The sequence below is a fragment of the Aspergillus aculeatus genome, assembly GCF_001890905.1.
Source record: "Aspergillus aculeatus ATCC 16872 unplaced genomic scaffold ASPACscaffold_5, whole genome shotgun sequence".
NCBI classification, from domain to species: Eukaryota; Fungi; Ascomycota; class Eurotiomycetes; order Eurotiales; family Aspergillaceae; genus Aspergillus; species Aspergillus aculeatus.
In genome coordinates, this window is record NW_017962980.1 from 312,840 (window position 1) to 337,007 (window position 24,168).

The following is a 24,168-nucleotide window of genomic DNA, read 5'->3' on the forward strand; positions in this document are numbered from 1 at the left end:
TGACGCGTTCAGTAGTTCGCTATTGTTGTGGCTAAAGATGAACCCTTCGGTCACGAATGCTTCGAGAGCCACAGCAAAACCTCTCCGGGGGTGAAAGCACGGGGCGGGAAAGCAAGCTTATAACCTGCGCAAAGCAGGATAAACTCCGGCGAACAGCTTGAATGAAACATGATTCAAAGCGGTGGTGGAGATGCAGCTTGAACAAGTACAGCATGGCGGCCACGATGAAGTTGCGATCGGTAAATTGAAAAAGGGCGCAAGGGTAATAGTGATTCGATAGAAACGAGATCTGATCACAAGGAAGCATGGTTTTTGGGTTCCCCGGGGTAGCCTTTTTAACCGAACAATTCCAACTCCCCCAGGTTTTCAAACAACCCAGCCGAGCAGTGATTATCAGAGTTGATTGCGTCTGGCACCATCTGGCACCGTGCACTTGCATGATCTCGGTCCTTTTGGTGGTAATTAACCGAGAGCTTGAAGAGCTCGGACCGAATGGGAGAAAAGGCGAAGGCGGGCCGTTATTTGGGGTCGAAGTCTGGGGTTTGCGGGGAAAAGTCAACTGGTCAACTGATCCTGTCCAAATTTGCCGACCGCCAGTTTGGGTTTGTTTGTGCATCGGCTTTCACATCCCCAGATGGGATCGGTTAATCATCACCTTCAAGCCAATTTACCTTTGCACCTCTCCTGTCTGACCGTCCTCGATGAGAAGAAAGAGATTTATGTAGTTTTTTTTTCAATTATACTGGGTACTATGCATAGCCTCGGAACTTGTTCTCATAATGTGTACATTCCAAGGTTCATATCGTATATACAGAGCACGATTGTGGTCGAAGTCGGGATCAGCTGGTACCTGTCTCCTATACACCGCATCTGGGCCAGGCAGTTCCCCACTCCTACTAGTCTTGCAGGTCGGTCGGCTGTTAGGTCGAAGAGCTACGACCATGCAGCATGTGCCTGCATATCACTCCGGGGAAAGGAGAAGGGGGTAACGGGCTAGATCTGATCCCTGCAAATAGTTTAAGATCCTTGCCACTTCCCTCCCCACCCTTTGTACTCGAGACAAGAGTAGAGCCGAGGAGGCCGTGTCGCCTAACCTCACAGGGCCAACCCCGTGCCCTTTCGTGTCCATCGATACAGCGCTAACACAGCTTTGCGTCGGTGTCGAATCTCGCTGTAATTAACGGGGCGCCCGCGCGCCTGAGCCACTGCACTCCGCATGACCTGTCGGAAATTTCGCTGGTATTCCGTATTCAGAGTGACAACACATGATTCCGTTGCACGGATCATCACCTCGCACGCATTTAGAATCCCATCCCCCGCCTCTTTTTGCAATCGCTCCACGATCAGCAACAGAAGGAAACTGCCTTGTAAAAGTTGGATTCCAAAAAAATATGGGATAAAACTGATATCAGGGTCATATCGTAGGATATGATCCACCGAGTCCGCAGCCTCTAACACATGGGAGATGGTCGAAGCAAATGCAGGGGAAGACGTCCAGAAGTCCTTGTCTTCGATAAGTGACACCGGGTCCCATTTCCCTACAAGCAAGATGTGGAGCACATGAACCAGGTATGATGCGTAAGAGATCACCGTCTGTGTATGCCACGCATACGCTTGCGCAAGCGAAGCTTCGGTCGGCTGCTGATCGGGCTTGGGAGGAAAAGCACCAGGCATAGGGCCATCAGGATCAGAGGCGATGGCCGCAAAGGTCGTAAGACTAGCTTTGTAGATATCAAGCTGTCGTAGTACCTCACTGACGTGGCTATCCCATGCATCTTTGCCATTAAATCGCGTACCGAGCATCGGGTGATTCCGTGCTTGATTCAGGTCTATCAGTTCGCCCGTGATAGTCATCAGGGGCAGGAAAAACCAAAAATCGAATGATCGTGGCAGACAAAGTTGGGGAAGACGCGGCGTTTGTTCTTCTCACCAGACAGCAGACATTGTGGTCCGTCAGTCTTAGGGCTGTTGCTATGGATATTACCCGCTTGCCACGATCCCTCATCCAGTGGCAAAAGTAAGTCTTCACTCTCCGCGTCGAGCAATGCTAATGGGCGGTTGTAGCAAAGCGCAAGGTGACGATCCATGATGTATAGTAGCCACCATGTCCGTCGCCGCTCCTCGCGATGCTCTTCGGTAATTGTGGTACGTACATCGTGGCTCCGATCGCATACGCAATTCAGGCTTGGCCGAGCAGGGTTTGAGTAATCAAAAAAGGGGCCGGTGTCGACGCCACTCCAGCCGGCCAACGAATAGTCGAAGGACGGACTAGAGCCATCCGTGTGGTGACTATCCTCATTAGGCACTACCTCGATCTCTTGATTCAGCTTGAGCTCTCGGGCTAGAGTAAATGCGGCATGCCACCTGGAACAGATTAGCACCGCATACACAGATAACAATTATGGGTAGACCAACCATCTCATGCTTGCTGCTTTCTGTTCGCTCGATGAAATTATCGAAGCCACGTGGATGTAAGTAATTACATCGTCCAACGAACCCGCTGGACCAACAAGGCCCCTGTCGTCTCCTCCAGCTTCAAACGGATGATGAACGGTTGTCGGCGGACCTTCTGGTCCAAGACCGGCATAGGCGGCCTCACTCGCGGTTGCGCCCTCTGAGTCCTTGAATGAAACGTGGATTAATGGGCGGAGTAGTCTGATTGTCAGGGCGCACAGAAACTGGCAGATCTTCTTGCGCTGTGGCGGAGAGATGGGCAAGGCGAAAGCACGGTCATCCAAGGCGGCAACCCAGAGCATGCTGGCTAGAAGAGCAGGACTGCTAGGACGAGGTGTCTCCCGAGTGAAGAAGGATGCCTTTCGTAAAACATAGCAATGTATGTGATGACAGACTGGGTGCATATGAGTTGAAAATGCGCTTGTGAAATATAACTCAAGAAGATCGAACACGAGTTTGCGAGGCAGATTTCCTTCGAGGAACGGCATGAGTGGCATAAGCACCGGGTATTTCAATGCTGCAATGGCCGACCCGGATGTCTGCCCGATGCCGGTCGCTTTGGATGCTGTTGAGGTAGGATCGCTATAACCAGCTAGCTCAACTCCTTGCCAAATATCAAACATCCGGGGAAAAGGTCCCTCGCCCAGACCGAGTCCTCCCAGAGGTTCATAGGACCCGGGCGACACATGAGTCGCAGATAACCATTCCTCCGTTGGATTTTCACCAGGCCGAGGTCTGCGAGGAGGGAGCGTAGCATCTGCTTGGGAGCGTCGCTCGTCGATACTCGGAACCGAAGCGGCGATGTCATTTGTGGATGGGGATTTGTGTTGCAGAATTGAGACAGGAGAGCCCCTTCGGCCTGAAGCGCCAGCTGTCTCCGCCAACACCGGAAGCGCAGGTTGTTCGTCGTCGACCGGGCGGGTCGCTCTCTCCGGCACCGCGTTGGTCTCGGTTAATCGGGATCGGGCGATACGGCCTCTTTTCCTACGTTCGCGAGTGAATTCGCAGCGAATATCGCTGCGCAGACAGCGTGAACATGGAAAAGCTCGGTCGCAGCGCACGCGACGCGAATGGCAGGAGTCGCATGCGATCCGGTTGCGCCGCCAACGACGTTTGGTGATAATTCCGTTGGTCGACTCTTCGGCGGCGGTTGCTGGAGCGTTGGATGCCTGGGCGTCCCCCGACTGATCCATTTCAATCCGACATTGGTGAGTTGGGGAGGGTTCGGAGGGTAGTCAAGATGAAGATAGAAATCAGATGAATTGAAATGAGTTGGCCAGGTCGCTAGGAACCACGGGCAAGAAGAGGTTAGCAGTTTGGCCAAGCCGAAGGAAGCGAAAGCGAGGGCACTAGTCTCACTCGCCCAGGCCAGCCGGTTCGGAGCGGGGAAGCACAGTCACATTGATTTGATCACGGGTTGTGGGATACGATGGTGAGATTTCTGATGGCAGCAAGAAGCAGTAGCTTGCTAGCAGAGAAGAAGAAAGGAAGAAAGAAAGAAAGAAAGAAATCTTCACAGAGCAGCTTTCTTGACAAGGGTGCGTAACAGTCCCAGTGCTAGAAACAGTCGAACAAAGTAGAAGGCGGCGGGGAAACCGACCGATGGTGGAACCGAAACTGGAGTTGCTGGGGTTGCTGGAGTTGTTGGGGATGCCCGCCTCCTCCGCATTTCTGCCCTCTGCACGCACGCACCACTCATTCACGCTGGCAACCACAACCGGGATTACTGACCATCTCACAGTACGTGTAGTTAAGGTTCTTGCATCTACTCAGTAATAGCATGCCACCACTAGCTGACAGCTATTCAATCCTCCCGGATGGTGATCGATTGCCTGGCGGGACTAACTCCGTCCAGGAAATCTATAAATTAACTGCGCAAAATATACCTCGGTTACTTACAGAGGATATTTTAAACGATTGGCTAAAAATTCTATTTGCAATAGTCTCTTTTTACTAGTTATCCAACTTGACCCACTGGCCCTGGCTTCTTCACGCCTGCAGCGAATTTAATGGCCCTGAGCTGCTTTATAACGCGCCAACGCTCGATCTCGACTCTTCGCGTGATCAACAACCGCCTGCGGATATCCATTTTTTTTGGCCACCTCGCCGGCTCCCCGCCCATACGGATCATGAATCGCATTGCCCTCCACCTCCCGAAGCTCCGGCACCCACTTCCTAATGTATTCTCCGTCGGGGTCAAATCGCTCACTCTGTCGAACCGGGTTGAAAATCCGAAAATATGGCTGCGGGTCGACGCCAGTACTCGACCCGAAACCCCAGCCGCCGTGATTGGACGCAAAGTCGCCATCAATTAAATGTTCCATGAAATAGCGCTCCCCACGCCGCCAGTCAATCAGCAGGTCCTTGGATAGAAATGATGACACCACCATTCGACTACGATTGTGCATCCATGCAGCGTGGTTTAGCTGTCGCATAGCAGCGTCGACAATTGGGAAGCCAGTTTTGCCCTGGCACCAGACGTCAAATTGTTCTTCGTCATATTCCCATTCAAGGTTCGTGAATTCCGGCTTGAAACATTTGTTCATACTGGTTCATGTCAGCCAGAGCACTTGTAATAACAGTTTTCGAAAAGAGACGAACCAGATGTACGGCCAATGGACCAATACGTGCTTGTAGAAGTCACGCCAAGCAACCTCACTTATCCATGACATGTGGCCCGTTTGATTACGGTCGAGGAGGCCCTTATTCGCTTTACGCGCTTGATCTACAGCTGTTCGTGCACTGAGACAGCCTGACGCAAAATAGGGACTGAGAACAGACGTGGTTTCTCCACTCAAATAATTGCGCTGATCACCATAGTCTCTCGCCTTCTCTTCGAGGAAAGCCTCGAGCCGTCGCAGAGCCTCATGTTCGCCTTCCGGATATAATTGACGGAAGCGCTCCCTCTCTTCGTCGGATAGAGTCTTGTTCTCAGGTGTTGTGGGCACCTGGCTGTCAAACAATTCCTTGAAATGTTTCCGAGCATCTCCGGGGTTAGATCCCGGTTCCTCCGCCACCTCGAGGTATTCCGGGTTCTCTTTGAGAAACGCGCACCAGGCGCGAAACCATGGACTATAGACGGCATACTGCTTGCCTTGCTGACTATGGAGCTTTCCAGGGGTGACAACGCAAGCATCATGAGCTGCCTCAAACCGCACACCGTTCTCGGCGCACATGCGGACCAATTTTGCCTCACGGCGCAACTCGTCGACTTCGTACTCCATATTCGCGAACAGGTGGCTCGCACCCCATTCCTTACACAGGCCCACAATGCGCTTGGGAATCGCCTTGCGCTTCTCTTGTGTCTCCATGTAAAGGGGAATATCCAGCTCGTTCAGGTCTCTCTTCAACACTCCAAGTGTACGTAACGTCAGATCAACCCGTGCTGGACTGGATAGATGCGCTGTCAGGTCCTGGGGAGACAAGATATACAGACATATCAGTGGGACCTTGTGCTCGCGGGCCACCTGGTACGCCATCTGCAAAGCGCGATTATCATGCAGTCGTAGGTCGGACTTGAACCAGTGTACAACCGCGGAACCAGCTTGAACCGATCCGCGCGCCTCCAATGTATCTTCGTAAGACCTTTGTAGCTCCTCGATTGGTCGTTCCAATGTTCCATCGTTGTAAGCGTGCACCCGCTCATTGCACATCTCAGGTGGATAGTATTCTCGAAGGACGATGCCGAAATCCTCGGTGTCTTTCGCATGGGGATGCGGACGCGACAGGTCGAGCTTTCCACGCTTGGTGGTCGCGGATGCGGTGCCGTTGGTGGACTCCGATCGAGCATTTGAGCTGCTAGATGCTTTGCGCTTCGGGCGTGGCATGGTAAGACAAGAAGCTGGACAAGCGTTGGCCAGGTGACAGATGCGCGTTGTGCGAAAAAGAAGCGAATTGGACAATTGTGGTGAGAAGACTAACGCGCGTTTCCACAGCATGGCCTCAGAGCACGCGAAGCAGTTTCGACAAAAACTAAACCCGGGTGGAGGTAGGGGGCTGAAGGAATTGAGATCGAAACCGATCGGATCGAGAGCGATCTGGAATGCGCCTTGTCCAATGACGTCAAAATCCTAGAATCCCTCCCTGCCCTTCAGATGCAACAAAGAACTGAGACATATTCGACCGAAAAAGACTTCGCCTCTGTACAAGCTCTGTAGGGATTTTCCCACTATGTACCGGTGAGCGAGGCTTTGTAGCATGTTTTAGCCCGAGCATTGTTGGAAGCCAGCATCGTGTGAGTGGTGGCTATTTCCATCTTCCCTTTTCTAAAAGTGGACGCTCTCCAACTTGGCACTGCCGACAGTATTTTACCGCCCTGTCCAAAATCCCTCACCGCCCTCTGATCTTCGGTTTGCTGAAGAAACGGAGGGAGGGGGGGAACATTCATGATCTTGAACTGCTCGTTCGAGCTCAACAGTGATCGTGGACCAATTGCTCCATGCTGAAGTCATGACAGAATCATGTAAGAGAACCAAGCCCAGTTTGTCATACGATCTTCAGTTGCCTAAATATGTTTTGATCAGGCCGACCTCACCTCCTCATTTGACTTCCCCACAGAATGCGGGGAAATGCAACCTGCTGAACTCTCCGGGGTTTCTTCGGCAATATCCACCATGCTATTCCTTGTTACCGCGCTGTGAAAATACTAACCGTGGAAACGGAACTTGCAAGAAGAGACCATGCCTTCACCAAATGGCTCTCTGTCCTACATAACAGGGATCTGTTTTCAAGCTCGCGGCACACCTCTCGTTATACTCGACTCGACAAGGTTCGGCAAGCTCAGGGGAGAGATGCCGCCTCTGCCGCATAACCCCACACAGGTCTCCATATCCTGATGATATGATCTCCGCTTTCTGCAGGATTTGAAAGCTGAGGGCCTAGAGGTGCGCAGTTCTCGGTCAGAGATTCAACCGAGTCTGCTTGCATTCGGTATTTGCTCACCCGACTATGTACTGCCAGATCTGCTCTGATGTCAGGTCAAGGTCACTCGTGAGAGACGTATATAGTCACCAGCGTTGCTCAAGAGAGAGGAGACTTCATAAGCTCGTGGAGACGGAGCCATTACGAAGTCAACATGTTGTGGTCATCCTGGATCTTGACTCCGGCCTTGTTGGCCATTGGCTCGCACGCCGTTCCTTTTGAAGACTATATTCTTGCCCCACACTCAAGGACCTTGAATCCTTCATTGGTGTATCAGGCCAACGGAACTGTGGACAATCCTGAAGCTCTCGTCGGTCTTACAGCCGACCAGACAACTCTTCATGGCAAGTCGTCCGTGACATATGATTTTGGTCGTAATATTGCTGGTATAGTATCTCTAGATGTGACTTCGGTCTCTTCCAGAGCAGCTCAACTTGGAGTTACTTTTACAGAGTCGAGCCTGTGGATAAGCAGCGAGGCGTGCGATGCTACCAGCGATGCTGGTCTTGATTCGCCTCTTTGGTTCTCAGTGGGCTATGGACCAGGAACCTACAGTGCGGACAAGAAGCACCTTCGGGGTGCGTTCCGTTACCTCACACTTGTCAATAATTCTACCGCCACTATATCCCTCGATAGTCTCAGCATTAACTACACCGCGGCTCCTACTCAAGATCTTCGCGGGTACAAAGGCTACTTCCACAGCAGCGATGAGCTTATCAATCGGATCTGGTATGCAGGTGCTTACACCTTGCAGCTCTGCACAATTGATCCCACCACCGGAGACTCCTTGATCTGGTTGGGCGTGAATTCCTCATCCGATAACATTACTCTGCCTCAAACCGATTCCTGGTGGAACAATTACACTATCACTAACGGCAGTACTACTCTCGTTGATGGAGCGAAGCGTGATCGCTTGGTCTGGCCGGGCGATATGTCAATTGCTATAGAAAGCGCGGCAGTCAGCACTGCGGATCTCGAAAGTGTTCGGACAGCTTTGGAGTCTTTGTTTGTGCTTCAAAAGGCAGATGGTCAACTTCCTTATGCAGGCAGACCATTCCTGGATATTGTGAGCTTCACATACCACCTCCACAGCCTGATCGGCGCGTCGTCCTATTATCAATACACTGGGGACCGAAGCTGGATCGCTCATTACTGGGGGCAATACAAGAAAGGTCTGCAATGGGCATTGTCGAGCCTGGACAATTCAGGTCTTGCCAATATCACAGCCAGTGCCGACTGGCTACGGTTCGGTATGGGTGGACATGTAAGTCTACCTTAGCACACACAAAAAATGGTGCACAATTATCAATGACACGTTACTGATTGGCTATAGAATATCGAAGCTAATGCGATCCTTTACTACGTCCTCAACGACGCCATCTCTCTGGCAAGCTCTCTCAATGATCGCACCAACGTGGGCAATTGGAGCACAGCCGCATCGAAGATCAAAGCGGCTGCCAACGCCCGTCTCTGGGACGCACAAAATAGCCTGTACCGGGACAACGAGACCACGACACTTCACCCGCAAGATGGCAATGCTTGGGCCATCAAAGCGAATCTAACACTTTCTTCTAATCAATCTGAAGCTATTTCTTCTGCTCTAGCAGCACGGTGGGGACCTTATGGGGCACCCGCACCTGAAGCTGGATCAACCGTGTCACCCTTTATCGGCGGGTTCGAGCTGCAAGCGCATTATTTAGCTAACGAACCAGATCGAGCACTAGATCTTCTGCGTCTACAGTGGGGATTCATGCTTGACGATCCACGCATGACAAATTCCACTTTTATCGAAGGTTACTCAACCGATGGATCACTGGCCTATGCTCCTTATCGAAACACACCGCGAGTGTCCCATGCTCACGGATGGTCTACGGGTCCCACCTCTGCTCTCACATATTACACGGCGGGGTTGCGTCTAACTGGTCCCGCTGGCTCGACCTGGTTATTCAAGCCTCAACCTGGTAACCTTACTGAGGTCCAAGCCGGGTTTGAAACACGACTGGGACTATTTGCAACTCAATTTCAGAAATCTGCAGCCGGGACGTTTCAGCAGTTGACATTTACTGCGCCGAATGGTACTTCGGGGTCTGTGGAGATTGAGGGCGCTACTGGGCAGCTGATATCTAGCCGTGGGCAAGCTGTAAGGTTAGTCAATGGCAAGGCTCGAGGTCTACAAGGGGGTACTTGGACCTTGAAGGGGCTATAGATCTTTCATTCTAGATCTAAGAGATAAGATATTTTGGAATGTCTTTCAGCAGAAAGGGTATCTCATCATTGAATACTCAGATTATTAGCAAGCTGCGTCACATAGCATCATGCAATTCGCCTTGACATCATTTCATGTGTATGCTTGAATTACCTCACAGCTGGATTGAAATCCAGTCGACGTAACACGGTGTCCGACAAGATGATCCGGCTGTCTTTTCAAGCGACATGTGACTCAGAGCTTGTCTTCATCACTCATCTCGATATCATCGACGACTTTATCTGTACAACCGACGTCATGGTGAGTCGGGGCCATGGTGTCTTTTTTTTTTTTTTTTTTTGCCGATTCTCCCTAACAGGACACTTGAGTCACCGCTACCCATCAACTCTACTTTTCATTTTCACCTCCTACACTCCTTTCCATCTCATCTATAGTTTCAATCATCTTTGCAAGCACTTACAAACCTTCGCAAGCAAGCATCATGGGTTGGACTAATTGCACGATGTACCCTTTAATCTCCTTGTATATCCTCAATCTTCTCTGTCTGGTCTCTGGATTCAGTCTGTCGCCCGGTGACTCGGTTACAATTCCTGGCTGGTATCTCCAGTCCTCAATCCAAGCCCGGGAAGAAGCCAGCAAGCTCTCGCAGCCTGATGCTACGACGAACTCATGGCACCGCATCGGGTCGCGCAACACCGTCGTGGCCGGCTTGCTTCAAGCTGGGGTCTACAACGAGACCGATCTCTTCTACTCGGACCATATGAACGGCGTCGATCTATCCGAATTTCAGTCCCCATGGCTATACCGTGAAGAATTCGGCCTACAGCCCCTACCTAAGGGCGACCATCTCTTTCTCATCACCCACGGCATCTCTTCCAAGGCTGATATCTACTTCAACGGCGCACAGGTAGCTTCGAGCGACTATCAACAAGGATGCTTTGGCGGACACCAGTATGATATAACACCGCACGTCCGCTCGGGCAAGAACGCTCTTCTTGTTCAAGCCCACCCAACAGACTACTCTGTCGACTTTGGCCAAGGCTTCGCAGACTGGAACCCGGCGCCACCGGATAATGGCACCGGTGTCTGGCGCAATATCGAGCTGAAGCGGACAGGTCCTATTTCTCTGTCCCCGATTCGAATCGTCACCGACTTCAAGACCGCACCCAGTGAGCGAGTGCTGGTGACAGTCATCACGGATGTCACCAACCAGAACAATGTGCCCATCCAAGCATCATTTCAAGGGATCGTTGAGGCGGAGCAAGATACTGGCATGCAGCAGCGGATCCCGTTCTCGGGCAGTATCCGATTAAACCCCAACGAGCACACCACCATCTCATTCCCCGTGACCATGCAGAACCCCCAAATCTGGTGGCCTGCTACGTGGGGTCGCCAACCACTCTATGCGGTTCAGCTCAACGTGAGCACGCCTCAGGGGACAATCTCAGACCGGGCACCGCGCACAACCTTTGGAATTCGCCACGTAACCTCTCAGCTCAGCCCCGACAAGGACCTCTCATTCAGCATCAACGGTCATTCCTTCAATGTGCGAGGCGCGGGCTACGCACCCGACCTCTTCCTCCGCTTCGACCTGAATCGCGTCCGCACCATTTTCCGCTACGTCCTCGACCTAGGCCTCAACACTGTTCGGCTCGAAGGCAAGCTCGAGCACCCAGAGTTCTATAAGCTGGCAGACCAAATGGGAATCATGGTCATAGCCGGATGGGAATGTTGCGATAAATGGGAAAGATGGGACGTATGTCAACCCAACTCTACGCCCTAGTGCCCCACTTCTTGTTTCCATCTCCAAGCAAACACATGCCTCCATCCTTAGGAGTCCTCACTCTACTAACTCTGAACCTTGTTCAGTACAACCCTGACGGCCAAGGCCACCAATGGTCCACAACGGATTACACAACCGCCTATCGGCAGATGTACCACGAATCGACCTACCTCCAAGCGCACCCCTCACTCCTCGCCTTCATCCTCGGATCCGACTACTGGCCCGATGAATCCGCCAGCAGGCAATACCTTGCCGCACTCCAACTCACAAACTGGACCAACCCGATCGTCGCCTCGGCCTCTGCCCGCGGCAATCCATCCGGCCTGGGACCCTCGGGTATGAAAATGCTCGGCCCCTACGACTGGGTGCCTCCCAACTATTGGACCTCCAACAACACGCCCGGTATCACCGAGTCCGGAACTGCCTACGGCTTCGGGTCCGAACAAGGCCCCGGCGTCGGAACACCGACCCTGCCCTCTCTGACCCAGTTCCTCTCCGCTGCGGATCTCCACGTCCTCTGGAGTCACCCCTCCTCGGGATCCTATCATCTGTCCCCGCGGGGTGCCGGGGAATTCCACACCCGCAAGATCTACAACACCGCGCTCTTTCGTCGATACGGCGATCCCACCTCCTTGGAGGACTACCTTCAGAAGACCCAACTGATGGACTACGAAGCTACGCGGGCTGTATTCGAGGGGTTCGCGATCAACCAGAATGCCGCCAGCAGCAGTAACGCTCGCCCGGCAACGGGACTGGTGTATTGGATGCTGAACAGCGCGTGGCCGAGTCTACACTGGCAATTGTTCGATTACTATCTTCGGCCTGCGGGGGCATATTTTGGGACGAAGACGGCGGCGGCACGGGGTGAGCACGTTGCCTACGACTACGTGAGCAGGGGGGTGCGTGTGGTCAATCTAAAGGGCCCCCGATTGACTGGAGGGGTTAAGGCGGGGAAGAGAGTGGTGGAGGTGGAATTGATCACCGCTGCCGATGGGGAGATAGTGGATAAGCAGGCGGTGGGGTTGGAGGAGACCGAGCCGGGGGCATCGTTACCCATCGCCAACGTGGCGGACGGGGTGAGTCGTCTAACTGGCGTTGGGTTCTTGAGATTGTTGCTCAAAGATGCCCTCAATGGGTCAGTCCTCAGTCGCAATGTGTATTGGGTGACCAAGGAGAACGACGTGCTGGACTGGGGCAAATCGAACTGGTACACCACGCCGGTCTCGCGGTATGCGGATTTCACCGGGCTGAGCAACCTGCGGACGGCGAGTGTGCTGGCGAGCGTGACCGTCAAGCAGAAGGGAGAGAATGGGTCGACGCTCGAGGTGACGCTGGAGAACAAGGCCGATGTCCCGGCTTTCTTTATGCATTTGATGGTCGTCGATGCGGCGAGCCAGCAAGAGGGCGAGGCCGGCGAAATCACGCCGGTCTATTGGTCTGACAATTATGTGACGCTGTTCCCGCGGGAGAATTTCAAGTTGACGGTGCAGACGCCGAAGAGAGGTGGATGGAGGATGGTCATGTCTGGGGTGAATGTGAAGCGGAATGTGATCGCTCGAGGGTGAGTTGTCGAGGATGATCACTTTGCTTTGCTTTGCTGATGCTGTAACAAAATATACTTTCTGCTTGATACTACATGGCTATAGGGGAAAGTTTCAATGCGCTTAATGTTTCCTCTCGTCTCTTATATTCTGTAAACGTCGTATGACTCAGCTCTTATCGCCCGAAAAATCTTGTTCCTTTCCCGTGCCCGCGTAAAGTTGTGGTCACTGAAATGACTGACAGGATGCAGATATTCTCCTGACTACAATCGGGATTCCACACTCATAGTATGACGGACAACGCATAGACTTGCAGTGCTCTTGCGTACGCTATCTCTGGCAGCATTGCTGCCAGCGACGCCCAGTCTGACCGCTTGGGTTCAAGCCATCTAGTACCTTCGTGCTCTCCTCAGATCGATCAGAATCATAATCGCTATTCCATAAACTACGAAGCACCACGCGATCTCTCTCACGGTATCAGATGAAAAAGTAAGGCTACTTGTCCCATAACTCATCTTGTACCTAGACAAAGCTATAAGACTGACCCGATTGCGCAAGGCCTACAAGCTTGCGATGCATCTATGAGGTCGTTTGTGCTGCTATAGAAGCATTGGAAAAGGGCCGGACTCGGAGTGGCCTTACTAAACCGGGATAGCCTACTAGACTCGGTAATATGAAATCGAATAATCTCAATGGCATCATGAGTCTAACCCCCCACCATGCGTTCCACTTAAGACTTGAAGCTTGCAGCAAAGGAGATACGTGGTTTGGATACGTTGGGTATGCACTCTATGTCATTAACATCGATTGTATCATAAGGATGATAGTTCTTCCCTGTTCGCTCCCTGCAAGGCCATGGTAGATCTTGATGATTATCGCATTGATGGACATAATCAACGGTCACCCAACACCCATTTTCCGATGGTACAAGCCGCACTTCTTACAGCCGCCGATGTTGCGGATATTCTGGTGGTCATCCCACATGTCGTTCCCGCTGATACTGCAGTTTTGGCCTTGAATGAAGACACCGCAACCCTGGGTCAGATCGGCCCAGCAGTTTCCACTCTGGGTGCTGTAGACGCTATCACTATGCTTAGAGATATAAGGTCCGGACTCGCGCCAAAATGGCTCTAATTGTGATGAATGACTCACTCAATCACCTCGGCCGAATGATTATTTATCTCGTCGTCTCGATACAAGTCATTCGCAGCGTGATCGCACCACTTCAACACTCCGGGGTGGTACACACGGACGAGCCCTGGCAGTCATAGTCGGACGGGTCTGGTTCGAAGGCGTTAATCATGGGGTTGTAGCCCTGCGCCTGCACCACAAATTTGCTCGTATCAACAGTCGACGTGCCCAGGGGTAGTGTCCACGTGTAAGTGTAGCCGCTGATGTCGAGCATGACGGTGTCGGTCACCTCCCAGGACCACGGGGGCGCGGTGGACCCCGTTACAAAGACCCCGTCGTAGCGGTAAAGAGTCCTGCCGTCCACCATATAGTGAGTGTAGACGTAGTTATCCACGTTGAAGTTAATACCCCATCCTGGATCCTCGTCCAAGTCGCACTCGAGCGAGTGCCAGATGTAGAGGCGGACGGAGGAATAAGGCACCAGCACATCAGCCTCAATGACCGTCGAGTTCTCCCGGGGAGAGGACTTGTAATTTGTTACCGTCCTCCCACCTGGTAGTCGTTTGGTGGTCACGGTAACCTGGTTCGAAGATGAACCCAGTTCGCCGCCTTCTCCCACGGCACTGACGTAGATCGTGTAGCTGGTTCCGGATGCGAGACTGCCGATCGTCACTTCGGTCATTGAGCTGGGAACGCTGGCAGCAAGACTACCACTGGCATACACATGATACCCCTGAGCATTCGAGGCCGCGGCCCAAGATAACTTCGCCGAACTGTAGTCTGAGGTCATCACTGTCAGTCCAGTCACGGCTCCCGGAGCGCCGTCCGATTCCCAATCGACTGCACCTGCATTCGACAGCGAACCGCCGTCAATTCCATCCATCAGACTTTGGATGTACGAGTCCGCGGGCAGAGTGTCGTATGGATTGGGCAACATGTCATCGGTGAGCTGCAAGAAGCCCGCCCCGCGCTCTTTAGCCAACTGGACTACTTCGCTAACCGCAGACTCGGACACGTTGTACACGGTGTGCCATAGCTTCCGCGGATCTCTGGGAGTCCAGTCGTTAGGTGTGTAGTTGTCAATGTAAGAGTCGTAGCTCTGCTCGAAAGTAAGGAGGGTGTCCATGGTATCCTCGAAGCAAGACGCCATGGGCGACCCAGGGTTCAGGACAGTGTACGCTCCGGGGTGAGCACGCTTTGTATAGGCGTTGATATACTTGTACAAGTCCACGTATTCATCGTTGATGCCGCATTCGGGCCAGCCTTCATCGAAGAATATGCCACCAATGCTGTCGCCATACAGCTTGTACCACATATCAACATCTTCCTCGATCTGAGCGGTCCAATCTGCCAGGTTGCCCGAGCCCAGCCGCGTCTGGAAGATCTGGTCACTCACGCCCAGGTATCCGGTGCGCACATAGCCGAGAACCGTTTTGCCCGCAGACGAAGCTCGCTCGATCACATCCTGCCAGCTCGAGTCAACGGTCGAATCCGGACCGTTCAGGACGTTGGCTACCAGGATAGGCATTTTGCTCACATCGTAATTGACCAGCCGATCCCAGGCGGCCGGGTCACTTAGCGGATTGATGTACGATGCGACAGCAATCTGCTGCCCTTGATTGGCGGGTAAACACCCTGTCGCATTGGGGGCGAAGGGGGTCACGGTGGTGATCATGGTGGTGGTGCGCGCGTTCTGCGCGTCACAGCTTATGATGGTTGAGTACGTAGTCGCACAGGTGAGTTGAGGAATTGAGGGGTTCAAGGCTGGACTCCACATTCCACACCATATTAAGCCGCCATCTGCGCTTGGCACACCGTCGCGGTGGAATCCATTTGAAGATATAGATGGGATCACATTGTTGGTAGAGCCTCGTTGGTATAGTAGAACGACACAAGGCCGTAGGCTCCGACAGCCGAACCATGGAGATGAGCAGGGCTGATCTAAACATTGAAGTCGTCAGCCTGAGCGAGCGCCCACTGCACCACTGCACTGCGGTATTTAGCCCTGTCACATCTTTCACGTTGTCCCACGGAAAATATCCTTGGTCCATGATAAGACATTTAGATCCACCCTTGCGGTGGCCGACCTCACCTTTCTTCGCGCCGCAGACAACGCTGCGTATGTTCAGCCAGCGAGTCTAAAGGGAGAAGAAAGATAAGAACGCAGTGCTTTATTGCAGCTAGAGAGCAGCGGGTGAGAAGCTGCCGTAGAGTCAAATGGAAAGCCCTTGGCGAGGATGAGGATTCAACCAGACCAAGAGTACAGAGGGAGGTTGTGAAGTTACACTGGATACTGTACTGTACAATACATGTAGCTAAGGAGTCAATATCCGAGAGTTCTTCCGGTCCTGCTCTGCTTTCGGCCCGAGGCTCCGAGTTAAATAAATTGACTAATCAAAATAGTAATTTGCCATAAATAAAATATAACAATTCACTTACCACTGACTGTCCCCCACTATGATAGTTTTGTCCAGGCCTTCACTCTGTCTGCAGTGCTGGTGATTTACTGCAAGTCCAGGGAACTCTCGCCTGCCGGCGACGACTGAAGATCGCGGACCTCAGCATGGGGCATGCCATCGCCATCGACGGGGCGCACTCGGAAATTGTGAGCGCGCTCTTCGACGCCGGCGCTCGAGCGTCGGAAAGGGCAGTAGGCTGCCTTCCCGGTAATTTGAGGCTTCTTCTTGGAAAGGGCCTTTATCCGAACACGTCATCGGCGTGTGTGCATCAGACTTGAATGTGAGTACATTATCTTCATGAGGATTAGTGTATCTGTCTTCAGACCGACGATGTCGCTTATGGCGCAGGTGGAGGACCCTTCCAAGTTGGCGGGTCCTCTAGTACTAGCCGGTGGGGCGAGACAGGCACTAGAGGTACTAGAGTCTCCACAGTCAAGTGAAAGCGACTTGGGTCGGCCCAAGACCGAATCGTTCAGTCAGTTACCACAACCGCTGGTGAGTCAGTAATTGACCAACTTCGTCGTTATAGCAATAGTACTTGTTAGTCTGACTTCCCCGTGTCGGATTGCTGACCTAAATGCGCACAGTATAAAAGGCTTCAAGATTTTGTAATAGTTACCATTCCCTTTAGCCTTGTATGCTTCAATGATAGGACCGCCTTCACAAACAGATTTGCAAGCACCCCACATCACTGACCTATACAAGCGGCGCATAAAGCTCTCGCCGACTATTCCTCCAATTCATGGCCTGGGCAGAGCCGATCGCGCATCCTGGCCCTTTGGCTAGCGGCTGAAATACCAGTCCCTTGGCCAGTTCCTCGCGAGTGAAGTCCCTGGTGTGCACCGCTCTCCCATTGGAATGGGGGTACTCGGTAAACCAGCCGGCCCAACGGTCTTTGGAAGGGACATTCCAAACTGGCAGCAGAACCACCATCCCGTCGCCCTCCTCCAGCTCGTCATCGGGCTCATTCTTTGTCTTGGACATCGAGGAAAGCGATGGCGAAGAAGGACGACGCCGTCGTTGTTCATACTTCCGGTTCTGCATGTGCTTGCCAAACAGATTCGAGAGGCTGAGAGTCTCAAGCCTGGGCAGCGACTGTAGATGAGTCAAGATCGGGGTCCAGGACCCAGAAGTCAAGAAGCATTCCCGCAGAGTCAAGGAGCGGAGTGTAGGATGCTTTTGGAGGAAGAGCAGCAGTGACCCCCCCTTAGCCGCCAACCCGGAGCACGAACATTTTTCCAACATCAGAAATTGGGTTTCATGGGCAATTCTGTCGATAACCCAGTCATAGCAATAATAGTCCTTCTCTTTGGAGCCGGATCGCCGGAACGTCAAGTCCAACTCGCGAAGAGCCGGGGCAGATCTGAGGAAGAGGGCCGTAATGTCTAGTACTTCATCCTTTATCACGGGAGGGGTCTTTTCCTCGTCATTTGATTTGTCATTGTTTTCGCCCTCCTCCTCCTCCTCCTCCTCCTCCTCCTCATCATCATCTTCTTCATTCTCCATTTCTTTGACATGGGCATCCTTTAACATCCCGGACATGCTCAGCTGGAGTGATTCCAGACCCTTGCCGAGTACCTCCAGCTGGGACGGGCTAAACCCCGCCGCGAGTGCGGCGAGCTCATCAACCTGAATACAGCATCGGCTCGTGTTGCGGTAAACATCGAGACGTTTCACCGAGACCCCACTCTGCACCATCGCGGTCAGCACGCTTGAGAGAACGTGCGAAGCTCGCGCCCAGACCGGCTGCCACTCCTTATACCCCGGGGACTCTCTCTTTGCCCGTCCGCGGATGACCCCGCCATCGAAGCGGATCGATTCCAGCGCGCTGAACCCCTTCAATGCGAGCTGCAAGAGCTCGATCATCTCGCTGGGCGGCTCCTGGGTTCTTGCTTCTTGCTGTTGCCTGAGCCAAAGCAGATCAGACTTAGCCTGTTCCAGTTCCTCGGGTTTATAACGTCGGTTAAACTTTTGGAACATGGGCCCCCTCCATTCCACCACTTCGTAACATCCATCTTCGACGTTGTTCTCCAACTCCCGCGTATCCGGGGAAGTGGCCAGGAAGGTCAGGGAATGGACCTTTGGGCTGATAGCCGGGTCGCACGCCAAGGCGTGCAGAGCGCGCAGGTTCGGCCGCGAGAAATCGAGCACGGGTTGAATGAGCTGGAACCGGGGTCCCGCGCATCTCTCGGCGAGCGTGCGGGTGGTCAGGCGGAGGTTCTTGACGGACTCCAGATCCAGATCTGCGAGAATCATCTGCAAGATCTCTAGAGGCAGATCGTCCAGTCTGCTCTTGAGCTCGGGGGTGACCATCCTGATGAGTCCGCTGAGGTGTCAAGGCTGGAGCAAGTTGGTGACCAACAAAAAACCGGTAGACAGACGCTTTATATGCGATTAGAGCGGTCAGCATTGGCAGAAACGAGATGTCGGACTGTTCTCGAGGACAGTGCAGTGGTACTTTTTTTGAGACGAAGTTAGTTCAGTGATGGACTGGAAAGTGTCTCAGTTAGACCAGGCCTATGACAACACTAAGCCTGAATTGGGGAGTTTATTGATCCAATGAACCCTGGATCGAGGGCACGGAGTGCTCGGGTATTTCGAGTGGATCCATCAATACACATACTAAAAGTCTCGGCACACTGGGATTTTTGCCAGCACATATAACCCATGGAAATTTTGGGGTATGGAGCAGATGGATCTGTTATATCAACATTCACTGTATGAATTCTGAGGTTGAGGATCGGGGTATGGAGTAGTGCATCCGGACAGAGAAAACTTCGACCAGGGTCTGGTATACTCACCACCCCCATGGCCCCACCTCTGCTGGGCTTAAGGGCCAAGTGGGGCGAGGGTTGTCTTGGTGCTAGTGATATCTGGAAGTCCCTCTTAGGCTCTTACAGGTTCTCTGGCATTGTTGCCTGTTGGAAGTGCAGTGGATGCCTAATTCAGCGACAGATCGGATCAGAGGTAGTCATTCCTGATATTCACAAATTCATAGCGTAACCTCGCCTGAATCTCTTTGCCACTTATCTATAGGCAAAACCTGACGCGTATTAATTAGCAAACAGTACATAGTCGTGGGGTTCAGGCTTACAAAGTGGAAAGGTGGAATGAGAGGGGTGAAGCATAGATGAAATGCTATGTCAACAATCAGGAGCCCCATTCATGGAGAAGGAAAAGGAGGAGGAAGGCTCTACAGAGAAGCTCTGCTTTGCACTGTGTACTGCTACAGTACATGTATCCTCGCTGATGCCCCAGGCATAATGGGCGGTTGCCTGGCAGGCCGCCGCGGCGCCTGTCATACTGTAGACCTAGCAGATTGACCACCGCAATCTGAAAAGCCATTACAGTGCAATCTGGATAGAAATACTATTTACTCATACCACTATACATGGGGCAGTAGAGCAAGTCATGGATTGTCAAAGATGAATAGGATGATAGTAGGCAAGGATTATAAAAGCATGAATGTATATATACACTCATCAGGGTTCTCTCATTTACATACACATAAGTCAACGATTCTGCAAGATCAATAGGTGGTTTTCCGTACAGATAGGCCCTCAACAAACTCCCCATCAAAAGCCTGCCTTCATGCTGGAGCGAAGCAGATGACTTGCACTAATACATAAACATCAGTTATCATCTAAGTATCTTAGCGTCATTAGCGCAGAGTAAGCAGCAATCAGCCTCCAACGCGATTGCGACATGATCTTTCTTCTGTGTTTATCCCTCGACCGACGATCTACAGCAACCACAACAGCTTCAACCGCATCTCCCCAGCCCTAATCATGGACTCCCCCCGGTAAGCCATCCCCTCACTCATCCCTCAACAACCCATCTAACCCAAACAGCCCCAGCCCCAAACCCACCCTCCTAACCCTCCCCCTCGAACTCCGCCAAATAATCTACACCTACCTCTTCACCACCCAACCCATCACCATCCAAAAAAAGCCCATTTCCGCCCAGTGCAGCATCGACAACCGCCCCCTCCCCCACCACAACCCAGAAGCCATCATCACCACCACCCCCACCCCCAACACCAACCCAACCCACGACCTCAAAACCATCGCCCACCTAGATTCCCCGGGCTACCCATCCCCCACCACCCTCGACAAATCCCACTACCAGCCCAGCTACGCCCTCCTCCTGACCAACCGCCAACTCCACCACGAAACCCAGCACCTCGCCTACAGCGCCCCGCTCTTCCGCACCCAAGAAACCAAGGCGTTCGCCAACTTCACCAGCTGCCTCACCCGCCCCCAGATCCAAACAATCCGCCACCTCGCCTTCCTCCTCCCGCTCTCGCAGGGCATGGAAACGCACGCCGCGGAGTGGCACGAGACCTTCGCATTAGTCCGCCACGCCTGCCCTCACCTCCGCTCCGTGTCGGTAGAAATGGCGCTGGCGTTCCCGGCGGCCAGCGGGAAGGATACGTATTGGGATGGGGGGTTATTGGAGCTGGATTGGGTGCGGACGCTGAGGGGGATGCGGGTTATTGTTTACAGTGGTGATGTGGCGGAGGTCGAGCAGCAAGAGCCCTTTTTCCTGTATGAGGCCGGGACGCTGCATCCGGCTGTATCGAACATCCCCAACAAGTCTGCGGCTGCGGCTGCGGCTGCTAATGCTGCTGGTACTGGCGCTGGTATTGGTGTCGGTACTGGTACTGGTACTGGTACTACTACTGCAGATCAGCCGATAAGTTTCCATCACGCGCGGGACGCTCTCCGGCGGAGGCTGGCACTCTCCCACCCCAGTCCCGATGGCAACGAGGACAACTCAGGCCGGCTGTTCTTCCGCACCTCGCCGAATGTCTTCCCCCTGTATGTCCGGAATCTTACGGAGATGCTGCTCCGGCGGCGGCGATCGCATGCCGAGATCCGCGGGGAGGATCGCATGCAGCGGAACGAGATCTACTACTATGTGTACCTGAATGAGAGGCCGTCCGAGCGGGATCGGGTCTTTGGGTTTCAGTACGGTAGGAGTGTGAAGTTGGAGGAATGGGAGTTTGAGCGCGCGCTGGAGGGGCTTCGGCGGTCGAGGGAGCGGTTGCGTGTGCGACGGGAGAATGGGGAGTTGGGCGCTTGGACGCGTCCCGAGCGGGTGGCTGTGAGGGAGAGACATGGGCTACGTCAGGTTCAGAGCGGGGAGGGTACGGGGTTTGGGATTGAGAAGCCAGGGGCTTGGAGGAGGCAGCTACTGCTGGAGGCGTCGGCGCCTTTTATTGAATCGTTCCCGGATTGTATAGCACGGCCGTATCGGTCCGAGGGGAGGGGCTCTGGTTGATCGAGGGAGACGCTTTGATGGGAAAGCACTTGGAGTTCAGTTACACTGGAGCTATTCTTCGATACATAAGGTCATTATATACTTAGCATAGCCGTAGCCACCCCGAGCTCTCGCTCAGAACTGCTTGACCACCCGCTGAAACCGAGGAGGCTGCCTCATGAACTTCTCCGGCTCGTCTCTGGCCCCCTGCTTCCAGTAGTCGTACTCCATCCACGCATTCTCCGGCATCTGCGCCTCTGTCGCTTCCAGGAACTCGCCCAAATCTGGATTGAGAGGAATCACGCCGGTTTCTATGACGTACTGATCCCACAGTTTCAGTAGCTGCTTCAATCGATCGGGATGCACCTCGGCCAGATCGTGGATCTCGCCAGGGTCCTCGACCAGGTTGTACAGCTGCCATCGCTCCGGGCCCTTCGGCTTCGGGATATAGACGATCTTCCAATCCCCGAACCGCAATGCCGCCCGGCCACATGTCTCCCAGCCTTTGATAAATTCCTTCTCATGAATGCGGGAACTCTCCCCCGTCGCCCAGGGGTAGAACGACTTCCCTCGCATCGGCACGACCTCCCGCCCCTGATAGAGTGGTGCCGGATGCGTCACGCCCGCCATCTCCAGGATCGACGGGGCCAGATCCATGACCGTAGCGAACTGATCCGTGATACTGCCGTTCTTGACGTGGTCCGCCGCTTCGCGCACCGAGGCCGGGAAGCGTGCCAGGAAGGGCACATGCACGCCACCTTCCGTCGTGTAGGCTTTGTACAATCGCGAAGGAGCGGTTGCGGCCTGCGCCCACCGCGGCCCGTACCAGATGAATGAGTTGTAGTTCCCCAAATTCTCCAGAGAGTTGTCATAGTACTTCTGCAGATGCGGCATCACGCCACTCTGCACCATCGGGTAGGCCTCGTACGCGGCCCCTTCTGCACCGTTATCCGACATGAAGCAGACGAAGGTGTTGTCGAGCTCGCCGATGGACTCCAGGTAATCCACCACCTTCCCAACATTGGCATCGATGCACTCGACCATCGCAGCGAACACCTCCATCGCGCGACACGACAACACCTTCTCCTCCGGAGTGAATTCCTCCCACGGCTTGACCTCCCCCTCAGCGACGACCGGATGCGCCTCCACATCCTCGCGGATCATGCCCAACGCCTTCAGCCTCTCCAGTCTCTTCTGCCGCAGCACATCCGGCCCCTCATCGTACACCCCGCGATAATGCTCGATATACTCCCGGGGCGCCTGAAGCGGCCAATGCGGCGCCGTGAAAGGCAAGTAAGCGAAGAACGGCCTCCGCTGTTCTTCCCCTTTCTCACCATCATCCTCCCGCTCGTGCCATTCCCGCAGGTATTGACACATCCGGTCCCCGTACCCATCGGACGAGTACCACCCCTCCGGTAACTTCTTCACGTACTGGTCGTCCTCCATATGCAGTGCGATAAAGCTCGCCTCCAGAAACGTCGGCGTCTCATCCGCGCCCGCCAGCTGCGGCTCGAAGGCGTAATGATTCGAGCAAGCCGGGAGGTGCGCCAGCGACCGCTCGAAGCCCCGCTTACAGGGGGCGCGGTCCGGGGTCAGCCCCAGATGCCACTTGCCGGCCATGAGGGTGTGGTAGCCGGCGTCGCGGAGCAGCTCAGGCAGCGCGACCACCCGTTCGTTGAGATAGCCTTCGTAGCCCGGCATCCCGCGTTGCGGGGCGGTGGACATCTGCGACCCCTTGGGCCCGTTCTGGCCGGTGATGTTGGTCCACTCGATTAGGTTGCCGAGGCCCGCTATGTGGTGGTCCGTTCCCGTCATGATCATGGCGCGGGTGGGGCTGTATTTTATCGGACAGTCAGCGTTATGCCAAGACAGTAAAACCAGCAGGAAGGGGTGACAGACGAGCACGCTGCTGCGGCATGGAAGTCGGTAAACCGCACACCCTCCTCCGCCAAGCGGTTCAGATTCGGGGTGCGGATCTCGCCGCCATAGCAGCCGATGTCTGAGTAGCCCAGGTCGTCGGCTACGACAACGAGGAAGTTGGGGCGTTTGGGTGCCATGGTGGGGTTGGTTGAGATTGTAAACACTATCACTTGGGGTTGAAAGGTGCTGGAGAATGCACAAGGAGGTTCGAGCAGCAACCAGCATAGGTAACGGGCGAGCTCAATTTAAAGGCAGTCGTCTGCATCCCCGCACTGTTGCGCCGTGTCTACATGCACTGCCTCTGCGTCGTCTATCGGGAGTCGGCTGATAAGCAGCATGATCGGCGGGGATTGCGTCGCCTTGGCTGGGTTGTAGCCAATGGCTGCTGCTGACAGCAACCCCGCATCGACTGCGAATTCGGCTATCGGCTATTTTACTGCATGAGGTGTGGTTGTCTGTGATCTCCATGATGGAAGGGAAGATGGATGTGAG

General features: G+C 53.7%; 8 protein-coding genes across 8 annotated transcripts; 3 read left to right on the forward strand and 5 right to left on the reverse strand.

Annotated features, from left to right (window-relative positions):
- Nucleotides 1–1,095: 1,095 nt before the first annotated feature.
- Nucleotides 1,096–2,756, reverse strand: ASPACDRAFT_115852 (fungal specific transcription factor domain-containing protein; the record flags this gene model as incomplete). The annotated part of the gene is made up of 3 exons (XM_020195936.1): nt 1,096–1,829; nt 1,871–2,364; nt 2,416–2,756. 3 exons carry the CDS (start codon nt 2,754–2,756, stop codon nt 1,096–1,098), a joined length of 1,569 nt encoding a protein of 522 aa, XP_020057579.1.
- A 1,574-nt stretch (nt 2,757–4,330) lies between these two features.
- On the reverse strand, nt 4,331–6,643 carry ASPACDRAFT_115854 (deoxyribodipyrimidine photo-lyase PHR1). Its single transcript, XM_020195937.1, has 2 exons — nt 5,056–6,643; nt 4,331–5,001 (listed from the first exon to the last, which is right to left on the reverse strand). Exons 1-2 carry the CDS (start codon nt 6,279–6,281, stop codon nt 4,461–4,463), a joined length of 1,767 nt encoding a protein of 588 aa, XP_020057580.1. The 5' UTR covers nt 6,282–6,643; the 3' UTR covers nt 4,331–4,460.
- A 710-nt stretch (nt 6,644–7,353) lies between these two features.
- On the forward strand, nt 7,354–9,668 carry ASPACDRAFT_1898081 (putative alpha-L-rhamnosidase A). The gene is made up of 2 exons (XM_020198734.1): nt 7,354–8,638; nt 8,708–9,668. The coding sequence occupies exons 1-2, from the start codon at nt 7,529–7,531 to the stop codon at nt 9,578–9,580; spliced, it is 1,983 nt and encodes a 660-aa protein (XP_020057581.1). The 5' UTR covers nt 7,354–7,528; the 3' UTR covers nt 9,581–9,668.
- Nucleotides 9,669–10,340: 672 nt separating this feature from the next.
- On the forward strand, nt 10,341–12,928 carry ASPACDRAFT_25637 (putative glycosyl hydrolase; the record flags this gene model as incomplete). The annotated part of the gene is made up of 2 exons (XM_020199352.1): nt 10,341–11,336; nt 11,450–12,928. 2 exons carry the CDS (start codon nt 10,341–10,343, stop codon nt 12,926–12,928), a joined length of 2,475 nt encoding a protein of 824 aa, XP_020057582.1.
- A 765-nt stretch (nt 12,929–13,693) lies between these two features.
- Nucleotides 13,694–15,614, reverse strand: ASPACDRAFT_77063 (uncharacterized protein). Its single transcript, XM_020204861.1, has one exon. It carries the CDS (start codon nt 15,561–15,563, stop codon nt 14,130–14,132), a length of 1,434 nt encoding a protein of 477 aa, XP_020057583.1. The 5' UTR covers nt 15,564–15,614; the 3' UTR covers nt 13,694–14,129.
- Nucleotides 15,615–17,190: 1,576 nt separating this feature from the next.
- On the reverse strand, nt 17,191–18,807 carry ASPACDRAFT_58970 (F-box domain protein; the record flags this gene model as incomplete). The annotated part of the gene is made up of 1 exon (XM_020203403.1): nt 17,191–18,807. The coding sequence occupies one exon, from the start codon at nt 18,805–18,807 to the stop codon at nt 17,191–17,193; it is 1,617 nt and encodes a 538-aa protein (XP_020057584.1).
- Nucleotides 18,808–20,282: 1,475 nt separating this feature from the next.
- Nucleotides 20,283–21,777, forward strand: ASPACDRAFT_41511 (uncharacterized protein; the record flags this gene model as incomplete). The annotated part of the gene is made up of 2 exons (XM_020200948.1): nt 20,283–20,296; nt 20,346–21,777. The coding sequence occupies 2 exons, from the start codon at nt 20,283–20,285 to the stop codon at nt 21,775–21,777; spliced, it is 1,446 nt and encodes a 481-aa protein (XP_020057585.1).
- A 114-nt stretch (nt 21,778–21,891) lies between these two features.
- Nucleotides 21,892–23,813, reverse strand: ASPACDRAFT_41512 (arylsulfatase; the record flags this gene model as incomplete). The annotated part of the gene is made up of 2 exons (XM_020200949.1): nt 21,892–23,590; nt 23,656–23,813. The coding sequence occupies 2 exons, from the start codon at nt 23,811–23,813 to the stop codon at nt 21,892–21,894; spliced, it is 1,857 nt and encodes a 618-aa protein (XP_020057586.1).
- Nucleotides 23,814–24,168: the final 355 nt, after the last annotated feature.